Consider the following 10638-nt stretch of genomic DNA (forward strand, 5'->3'; position numbering starts at 1 on the left):
GACCGTCCCGTGGGGATCTGGGATCGGTGATGGAGGAGATGGAGACCGTCCCGTGGGTATCTGGGGTCGGTGACGGGGAGATGGAGTTCGTCCCGTGGGGATCTGGGGTCGGTGATGGAGGAGAAGGAGACCGTACCGTCGGGATCTGGGGTCGGTGATGGGGAGGTGGAGACCGATCCATGAGGATTTGGGGTCAGTGATGGAGACCGTCCTGTGGAGATCTGGGGTCGGTGACGGGGAGATGGACACCGTCCCGTGGGGATCTGGGGTCAGTTACGGGGAGATGGAATCCATCCCGTGGGGATCTGGAGTCCTTGACGGAGAGATCAAGACCGTCCCGTGGGGATCTGGGTCGGTGACGGGGAGATGGAGACCGTCACGTGGGGATCTGGGGTCGGTGATGGGGAGATGGAGACTATCTGGTGGGGATCTGGGGTCAGTGATGGAGGAAATGGCGACCGTCCCGTGCGGATCTGGGGTCAGTTATGGGGAGATGGAGACCATCCCGTGGGGATCTGGGGTCCTGACGGAGAGATGGAGACCGTCCCGTGGGGATCTGGGCTTGGTGATGGGGAGATGGAGACTATCCTGTGGGGATCTGGGGCAGTTATGGGGAGATGGAGACCGTTCCGTGGGGAATTGGCATCGGTCACGGGGAGATGGAGACCGTCCCGTGGGGATCTGGGGTCAGTTACGGGGAGATGTAGATCGTCCCGTGTGGATCTGGGGTCGGTAATGGGAGAGATGGAGACCGTCCCGTGGGGATCTGGAGTCGGTAATGGGGGAGATGGAGACCGTCCCGTGGGGACCTGGGGTCGGTGACGGGGAGATGGAGACCGTCCCGTGGGTATCTGGTGTTAGTGACGAGGGAGATGGAGACTGTCCCGTGGGGATCTGGGGTCAGTGATGGAGACCATCTCGTGGGGATCTGGGGTCGGTGACCGGCACATGGAGACCGTCCAGTGGGGATCTGGGGTCGGTGACGGGGAGATGGAGACCGTCCCGTGGGGATCTGGGTTCGGTGACGGGGAGATGGAGACCGTCCCGTGGGGATCTGGGGTCAGTGATGGAGACCGTCTCGTGGGGATCTGGGGTCGGTGACGGGGACATGGAGACTGTCCGGTGGGGATCTGAGCACAGGATGACAGAAAGGGTGGAGGTTTGCTCTGAGGGGCTCTCGGTGCTGTGTCACGGGGAGGCGAGGGCAGGGTACATCCTGTGTGGGTGTTCGTGCAGGATCCATCCAGCGAGTTTCTATTTTTAAGGGTGACTGGAGAGAGCAGATTGCTCGCACAGATCTTCGGGTGCGGAGTGAGAGTGCTGGAGGTGTCCCTCCCCACAGGAATCTTGTGTACAGTTACTGGGCGAGGCCATGTCCCTTCCACATGTGTCCGGGTTGAGAGTGACCAGGGATGGGGGGGTTCTTACCTGAATCTTCTTGCTGCTGACAATGGCCAGGTGTCCCTGCAGCTGGGCGCAGGCCTCTCCACTCTGCTCCCAGCTCTGGCTGACATTACTGAACAGGAAACAGCTCCTGCCGAGCAGGACCCAGCCCGGGTCGCAGATCCTGGAGGGGCACTCTGCAGGAGGAAGAGATGGGGGGCAGTCAGAGGCACCAGAGACACACACTCTGTGGGAGGGGCAGAAGGGCGGCCAGTTGTCAGGAGCATTGCATAACACCCAGATAGATAAGACTCCTGGTCCTGATGGGAGCATCCCAGGGTACCGAAAGAAACGACAGAAGTTATAGTAGAGGCTTTGGTGATGATTTACCAAAATTTCCGGGACTCTGGGCAGATCGCGGTGGATTAGAAGACGGTGACTGTCACACCACTATTCACAAAGGGATGTAGGTAGAGGGCAGGGAAATATAGATCTGTTAGTGTAATGTCTGTAGATGGGATGGTGATTGAAGCTATCATTAAAGAGGAAGTAGCGAAACTTCTGGAAAGAACTGGATCGATCAGGCAAATGCAGCATGGATTCAGCAAAGGCAGGTCCTGTTTGATAAACTTACTGGAGTTTTTAAGGATATAACAGGCAGTGGACAGAGGGGATCAGGTGGATGGTATTTACTTGGATTTCCAGAAGGCGTTCGATACCGTGCCGCATAAAAGACTTATCCATAAGTCAAGGATGCATAGAGCTGGGGCTGATATATTAGCATGGATAGAGGACTGGTTAATGAACAGAAAGAGAGAATTCCGATACATGGGTGTTACTCTGGCAATCAGCGGTGAGCAGTGAGCCGCAGGGCTCGGCGCTGGGCCCACAACTGTACGTGATATACACTAACAATCTGGAAGAGGGGACTGAGTACAGTGTATCTAAATTTGCTGATGACACTAAATTGAGTGGAAAAGCAAACTGTGTAGAAGATACAGAGAGTCTGCAGAGAGATTTAGATAGATTAAGTGAGTGGGCAAAGGTCAGGCAGACGGAGTACAATGTTGGTAAATATGAAGTCATCCACTTTGGAAGAAAAAATGGAAAAGCAGATGATTAACTAAACAGTAAAAGATCACAGGATGCTGCTGTGCTGAGGGACGGGAGTGCTTGTGCATGAATCACAAAAGGTTGGTTTGTAGGTGCAGCGGGCTATCAAGAAGGCAAATGGGATGCTGGCCTTCATTGCTAGAGGGATTGAATTTAAGACCAGGGAGGTTATGCTGCAACTGTACAGGGTACAGGTGAGGCCGCACCTGGAGTACTGTGTGCAGTTCTGGTCTCCTTACTTGAGGAAGGATAGACTGGCTTTGGAGGCGGTGCAGAGGAGGTTCACCAGGTTGATTCCAGAGATGAGGGGGTTAGACTATGAGTCATCTGGGACTGCACTCACTGGAATTCAGAAGAATGAGAGGAGATGAGAGGAAATCTTACAGAAACATATAAAATTATGAAAGGGATAGATATGATAGAGGCAGAAAAGTTGTTTCCACTGATAGGTGAGACTAGAAATAGGGGACATAGCCTCAAGATTTGGGGGAGTAGATTTAGGACAGAGATGAGGAGGAACTGCTTTTCCTAAAGAGTGGTGAATCTGTGAAATTCTCTGCCCAATGAAGCAGTGGTGGCTACCTCAGTAAATATATTTAAGACAAGATTGGATAGATTTTTGCATTGTAGGGGAATTAAGGGTTATGGGGAAAGTGCAGGTAGTTGGAGATGAGGCCAAGACCAGAACTGCCATAATATTTTTGAAAGGCACAACAGGCTCAACAGGCCAGATGCCCTACTCCTGCTCCTATTCCTGATGTAATGTTAGTCCCAACACACCTGTTGAGCTGACAGACCCTTCACCAGCCAGTGACGGGCCAGATGGTCTCCACAGCCGGACAAACCCCACGAAAGGAATTGAGTGGTCTCCAGAACACGTCAATTTCCCAGTGAAGGTCGAAAAATCTCCACAGCCAGACGATACCAGAGCTATGGGTCAAGCAGTCCTATGGAACCAGTCTTATTCACAGCAAGGAGTCAAATGAGGGGCTAATTGGTCTATGAATCCACTCTAACCCACAGCAACAGGCAGAGTGGTCCTCTGCTCTGGGTCTACATCCAAAAGGAATGGCCGGGTAGTCGGTAGAACCAATCTAACCCACCGAGAGGGGCCGAGTGGTATCCACACCGAGTATATAGCCGTGGTGAAGGGTCGAGTGTCACGTCCGGTCCCGACCCGGTGAAGGGTCGAGTGTCCACGTCCGGTGTGCACCCCGGTGAAGGGTCGAGTGTCATATCCAGTCTGCACCCCAGTGAAGGGTCGAGTGTCACGTCCCGGTCTGCACCCCGGTAAAGGGTCGAGTGTCACGTCCGGTCTGCACCCGGTGAAGGGTCGAGTGTCACGTCCGGTCTGCACCCCGGTGAAGGGGTCGAGTGTCACGTCCGGTCCCCACCCTCAGTGAAGGGTCGAGTGTCATGTCCCGGTCTCCACCTCGGTGAAGGGTCGAGTGTCACGTCCGGACTACACCCCAGTGAAGGGTACGAGTGTCACGTCCGGTCTGCACCCCGGTGAAGGGTCGAGTGTCACGTCCGGTCTCCACCCGTGGTGAAAGGTCGAGTGTCACGTCCGGTCTCCACGCGGTGAAGGGTCGAGTGTCATGTCCGGTCTCCACGCGGTGAAGGGTCGAGTGTCACGTCCGGTCTCCACCCCGGTGAAGGGGTCGAGTGTGACATCCGGTCTCCACCCCGGTGAAGGGTCGAGTGTGACATCCGGTCTCCACCCCGGTGAAGGGTCGAATGTCACGTCCTGTCTACACCCCAGTGAAGGGTCGAGTGTAACGTCCGGTCTTCACCCCGGTGAAGGGTTGAGTGTCACGTCCGGTCTACACCCCCGGTGAAGGGTCGAGTGTCACGTCCGGTCTACACCCCGGTGAAGGGCCGAGTGTCACGTCCGGTCTACACACCGGTGTGAGACTGAGCCGTCTCTGGACAGTGTCGATCCCCGCAGTGAAGTGTTGACTGTACCCCCAGTGTAATGTTAAGAAGTTCGCATCCTGTGGGCCTCATGAGCCTTGCTATTTTCTAACGGTCATAGCGGCTAAGAGTTTGAGAAAAAGACATAGAAGCACAAATATTATCTCATAAGATCAGCTGAGTGGGTGTCATCATCCTTTGGTATGTGACCTCTGCTTAACTTTGGCTCTTACTGAGAAAAACTTGTATCACTGCTTGACGAATTGCTGTAAGGGACCTACACACTATGGTACCTGCAAGATGAGCATTGAAAGGAATAGTTGTTTCACGGGCAGGAGGCTTGGAATGGTAAGCCTGTGCCTGTCTGTGTCGAGGCATAGTGGCAATTAATATTGTTACACAAACAATTTTTGGCTGATAAAGTTAACAATACTGATCTGCACAGAAACTAAGGTGGGGGGGGGTGAACCCACATGTAGCTGTGTGCGTGGCTGCACATGTATAAAAAGGGGCTGTATTTGTTTTAGAGGGCGGGAGACCCCCGGAGCAGCCCAAGAGAGCGCTCAAGGAGGGTTCTCTCTGGTAACTTGCTGATACAGAGTTGAAGTTACATTCACCGCGGTACGTGGTGCCTTTGCCTCGGCCAGAAGTTTACCACATCGGCACTCACCGTACTTCTCACAGAAGAGGTGCAGCCAGTGCTGGGTGGAGTTGCGGAACCGACCGCAGTACTGCTCCTCCCGCATGCGGGCGCTCTGCTGCAGCCTCAGGTACCGCTCTGTCGTGTCCTGCAGGCCGTCCTGTGCCTGCCGCAGCCGCCCCTGCATCCTTGCATCTGCACAGCCAGCAGACAAGTCCGTCAGCACTCCTGAGAGAGTGTTGGGGGGTACAGGACGGGGAGAGTGTGGGTGGGGGCAGGACGGGGAGAGGGGGGGGACAGGACTGGGAGAGTGTGGGGGGACAGGACGGGGAGTGGGTAGGGGGGACAGGACGGGGAGAGTGTGGGGGGGGACAGGACTGGGAGAGTGTGGGGGGGGACAGGACGGGGAGAGTGTGGGGGGGGGACAGGACGGGGAGAGGGAGGGGGGACAGGACAGGGAGAGTGTGGGGGGAACATGACTGGGAGACTGTTGGAGGACAGGACGGGGAGAGTGTGGGGGGGGACAGGACGGGGAGAGTGTGGGGGGGGGACAGGACGGGGAGACTGTTGGAGGACAGGACGGGGGAGAGTGTGGGGGGACAGGACGGGGAGAGGGGTGGGGGGACAGGATGGGGAGAGTGTGGTGGGGGACAGGACGGGGAGAGTATGGGGGGGACAGGACGGGGAGACTGTTGGGGGACAGGACGGGGACAGTGTGGGTGGGACAGGACGGGGAGAGGGAGGGGGGACAGGACGGGGAGAGGGAGGGGGGACAGGACGGGGAGAGGGTGGGGAGACAGGACGGGCAGAGTGTGGGGGGGACAGGACGGGGAGAGTGTGGGGGGGACAGGACGGGGAGAGTGTGGGGGGGACAGGACGGGGAGGGGGGGACAGGGACTGGGAGAGTGTGGGGGGGACAGGACGGGGAGTGTGTGTGGGGACAGGACGGGGAGTGTGTGTGGGGGACAGGACGGGGAGAGTGTGGGGGGGGACAGGACGGGGAGAGTGTGGGGGGGACAGGACTGGGAGAGTGTGGGGGGACAGGACGGGCAGAGTGTGGGGGGGACAGGACGGGGAGAGTGTAGGGGGGGACAGGACTGGGAGTGTGTGGGGGGGATAGGACGGGGGAGAGTGTGGGGGGATAGGACGGGGAGAGTGTGGGGGGAAAGGACGGGCAGAGTGTGGGGGGACAGGACGGGGAGAAGGTGGGGGGGGACAGGACTGGGAGAGTGTGGGGGGACAGGACGGGCAGAGTGTGGGGGGACAGGACGGGCAGAGTGTGGGGGGGGGACAGGACGGGCAGAGTGTGGGGGGGGACAGGACGGGCAGAGTGTGGGGAGGGACAGGACGAGGAGAATGTGGGGGGGGACAGGACGGGCAGAGTGTGGGGAGGGACAGGACGGGGAGAGTGTGGGGGGACAGGACGGGGAGAGTGTGGGGGGGGACAGGATGGGGAGAGTGTGGGGGAGACAGGACGGGCAGAGTGTGGGGGAGACAGGACGGGCAGAGTGTGGGGAGACAGGACGGGCAGAGTGTCGTGCGGGAGACAGGACGGGCAGAGTTGGAGGTGAGGTGACAGGATGAGGAGAATGTTGGGGGGGGAGACAGGACGGGGAGAGGGGGGGGGAGACAGGACGGGGAGAGTGTGGGGGGGGCAGGACGGGCAGAGTGTGGGGGGACAGGACGGGCAGAGTGTGGGGGGGGACAGGACGGGGAGAGGGAGGGGGGACAGGACTGGGAGAGTGTGGGGGGACATGACTGGGAGTGTGTGTGGGACAGGACTGGGAGTGTGTGGGGGGGACAGGACGGGGAGAGTGTGGGGGGACAGGACGGGGAGAGTGTGGGGGGACAGGACGGGCAGATATGTGGGGGGGGGGACAGGACGGGCAGAATGTGGGGGGGGGACAGGACGGGCAGAATGTGGGGGGGACAGGACGGGAGAGTGTGGGGGGGGACAGGACGGGGAGAGTGTGGGGGGGGGACAGGACGGGGAGAGTGTGGGGGGGGGACAGGGACGGGAGAGAGTGTGGGGGGGGGACAGGACGGGGGAGAGGGAGGGGGGACAGGACGGGGAGAGTGTGGGGGGGGGACAGGACGGGGAGAGGAGGGGGGGGGACAGGACTGGGAGTTTGTGGGGGGGACAGGACGGGGAGAGTGTGGGGGGACATGACTGGGAGACTGTTGGAGGACAGGACGGGGAGAGTGTGGGGGGGACAGGACGGGGAGAGTGTGGGGGGGAACAGGACGGGGAGAGTGTGGGGAGACAGGATGGGCAGAGTGTGGGGGGGGACAGGATGGGGAGAGTGTGGGGGGGGACAGGACTGGGATTGTGTGGGGGGGACAGGACGGAGGAGAGTGTGGGGGGGGGACAGGACAGGACAAGGGAGAGTGTGGGGGGGACAGGACAAGAGAGAGTGTGGGGGGGACAGGACAAGGGAGAGTGTGGGGGGGACAGGACGGGGAGAGTGTGGGGGGGACAGGACGGGGAGAGTGTGGGGGGACAGGACGGGCAGAATGTGGGGGGGGGGGACAGGATGGGGAGAGTATGGGGGGGGGACAGGACAGGGAGAGTGTGGGGGGGACAGGACGGGGAGAGTGTGGGGGGGACAGGACGGGGAGAGTGTGGGGGGGGACAGGACAGGGAGAGTGTGGGGGGGACAGGACGGGGAGAGTGTGGGGGGGGGACAGGACTGGGAGTGTGTGGGGGGGACAGGACGGGGAGAGTGTGGGGGGGGACAGGACAGGACAAGGGAGAGTGTGGGGGGGACAGGACAAGGGAGAGTGTGGGGGGGACAGGACGGGGGAGAGTGTGGGGGGACAGGACGGGGAGAGTGTGGGGGGACAGGACGGGGAGAGTGTGGGGGGGGGACAGGACAGGACAAGGAGAAGTGTGGGGGGGACAGGACAAGGGAGAGTGTGGGGGGGACAGGACAAGGGAGAGTGTGGGGGACAGGACGGGGAGAGTGTGGGGGGGACAGGATGGGCAGAATGTGGGGGGGGGACAGAACGGGGAGAGTGTGGGGGGGGACAGGACGGGGAGAGTGTGGGAGACAGGACGGGGAGAGTGTGGGGGGGGGACAGGACGGGAGAGTGTGGGGGGGGACAGGACGGGGAGAAGGTGGGGGGGGACAGGACTGGGAGAGTGTGGGGGGACAGGACGGGCAGAGTGTGGGGGGACAGGACGGGCAGAGTGTGGGGGGGGACAGGACGGGCAGAGTGTGGGGGGGGGGACAGGACGGGCAGAGTGTGGGGAGGGACAGGACGAGGAGAATGTGGGGAGGGGACAGGACGAGGAGAATGTGGGGGGGGACAGGACGGGCAGAGTGTGGGGAGGGACAGGACGGGGAGAGTGTGGGGGGACAGGACGGGGAGAGTGTGGGGGGGACAGGATGGGGAGAGTGTGGGGAGACAGGACGGGCAGAGTGTGGGGAGACAGGACGGGCAGAGTGTGGGGAGACAGGGACGGGCAGAGTGTCGTGGGGAGACAGGACGGGCAGAGTTTGGAGGTGACAGGATGAGGAGAATGTTGGGGGGGAGACAGGACGGGGGAGAGGGGGGGGAGACAGGACGGGGAGAGTGTGGGGGGGCAGGACGGGCAGAGTGTGGGGGGACAGGACGGGCAGAGTGTGGGGGGGACAGGACGGGGAGAGGAGGGGGGACAGGACTGGAGAGTGTGGGGGGACATGACTGGGAGTGTGTGTGGGACAGGACTGGGAGTGTGTGGGGGGGACAGGACGGGGAGAGTGTGGGGGGACAGGACGGGAGAGAGTGTGGGGGGACAGGACGGGCAGAATGTGGGGGGGGGACAGGACGGGCAGAATGTGGGGGGGACAGGACGGGCAGAATGTGGGGGGACAGGACGGGGAGAGTGTGGGGGGGGACAGGACGGGGGAGAGTGTGGGGGGGGGACAGGACGGGAGAGTGTGGGGGGGGACAGGACGGGAGAGTGTGGGGGGGGACAGGACGGGGAGAGGGAGGGGGGACAGGAGGGGAGAGTGTGGGGGGGGGACAGCGACGGGGAGAGGGAGGGGGGACAGGACTGGGAGTTTGTGGGGGGGACAGGACGGGGAGAGTGTGGGGGACATGACTGGGAGACATGTTGGAGGACAGGAGGGGGAGAGTGTGGGGGGGACAGGTCGGGGAGAGTGTGGGGGGGAACAGGACGGGGAGAGTGTGGGGAGACAGGATGGGCAGAGTGTGGGGGGGACAGGATGGGGAGAGTGTGGGGGGGGACAGGACTGGGAGTCTGTGGGGGGGGACAGGACGGGGAGAGTGTGGGGGGGACAGGACGGGCAGAATGTGGGGGGGGACAGGACGGGGAGAGTGTGGGGGGGGACAGGACAGGGAGAGTGTGGGGGGGACACGACGGGGGGAGAGTGTGGGGGGGGACAGGAGGGGAGAGTGTGGGGGGGGACAGACGGGGAGAGTGTGGGGGGGACAGGACTGGGTGAGTGTGGGGGGGGGACAGGACGAGGGAGAGTGTGGGGGGGGACAGGACAGGACAAGAGGAGAGTGTGGGGGGGACAGGACAAGAGAGAGTGTGGGGGGGACAGAGAAGGGAGAGTGTGGGGGGACAGGACGGGGAGAGTGTGGGGGGACAGGACGGGAGAGAGTGTGGGGGGACAGGACGGGCAGATGTGGGGGGGACAGGACGGGGAGAGTATGAGGGGGGGACAGGACCGGGGAGAGTGTGGGGGGGACAGGGACGGGGAGCAGTGTGGGGGGACAGGACGGGGAGAGTGTGAGGGGGGGGACAGGACGGGGAGAGTGTGGGGGGGGACAGGACAGGGAGAGTGTGGGGGGCCGACGGGGGAGAGTGTGGGGGGACAAGGACTGGGAGTGTGAGGGGGGGGACAGGACGGGGAGAGTGTGGGGGGGGACAGGACAGGACAGGAGAGTGTTGGGGGGGACAGGACAAGGGAGAGTGTGGGGGGGACAGGACGGGGAGAGTGTGGGGGGACAGGACGGGGGAGAGTGTGGGGGGACAGGACGGGGAGAGTGTGGGGGGGGACAGGACAGGACAAGGGAGAGTTGTGGGAGGGGACAGGACAAGGGAGAGTGTGGGGGGACAGGACAAGGGAGAGTGTGGGGGGACAGGACGGGGAGAGTGTGGGGGGACAGGATGGGCAGAATGTGGGGGGGGACAGGAAGGGGGAGAGTGTGGGGGGGGGACAGACGGGGGAGAGTGTGGGGGACAGGACGGGAGAGTGTGGGGGGGACAGGACTGGGAGTGTGTGGGGGGGACAGGACGGGAGAGTGTGGGGGGGACAGGACAGGACAAGGAGAGTGTGGGGGGGGGACAGGACAAGGGAGAGTGTGGGGGGGGACAGGACAGGGAGAGTGTGGGGGGGACAGGACGGGGAGAGTGTGGGGGGGACAGGACGGGGAGAGGGTGGGCGGGACAGGACGGGGAGAGTGTGGGGGGAGACAGGGAACGGGGCGAGATGTGGGGGAGACAGGACGGGCAGAGTGTGGGGAGGACAGGAACGGCCGCAGAGTGTTGTGGGAGCAGACAGATCGGAGCAAGAGTGTGGGGACGACAGATCGGGCAGAGTGTGGGGAGACCAGGACGGGCCAGGAGCTGTCGT

The 10638-nt window shown here is 61.9% G+C and overlaps 1 protein-coding gene across 5 annotated transcripts in view; it reads right to left on the reverse strand.

Moving 5' to 3' along the window:
- Positions 1-10638, reverse strand: part of LOC140207184 (uncharacterized) — a 49723-nt gene that overhangs the window by 22536 nt on the left and 16549 nt on the right. For all 5 annotated transcript variants that reach the window (XM_072275536.1, XM_072275535.1, XM_072275534.1 and 2 more), the window contains exons 4-5: positions 5081-5245; positions 1429-1580 (exon numbers count right to left, since the gene is read on the reverse strand). In XM_072275536.1, the coding sequence (XP_072131637.1) occupies positions 1429-1580; positions 5081-5245 (317 nt within the window). The remainder of the gene's footprint in view (positions 1-1428; positions 1581-5080; positions 5246-10638) is intronic.

Source organism: Mobula birostris, chromosome 13, assembly GCF_030028105.1.
Source record: "Mobula birostris isolate sMobBir1 chromosome 13, sMobBir1.hap1, whole genome shotgun sequence".
NCBI lineage: Eukaryota > Metazoa > Chordata > Chondrichthyes > Myliobatiformes > Myliobatidae > Mobula > Mobula birostris.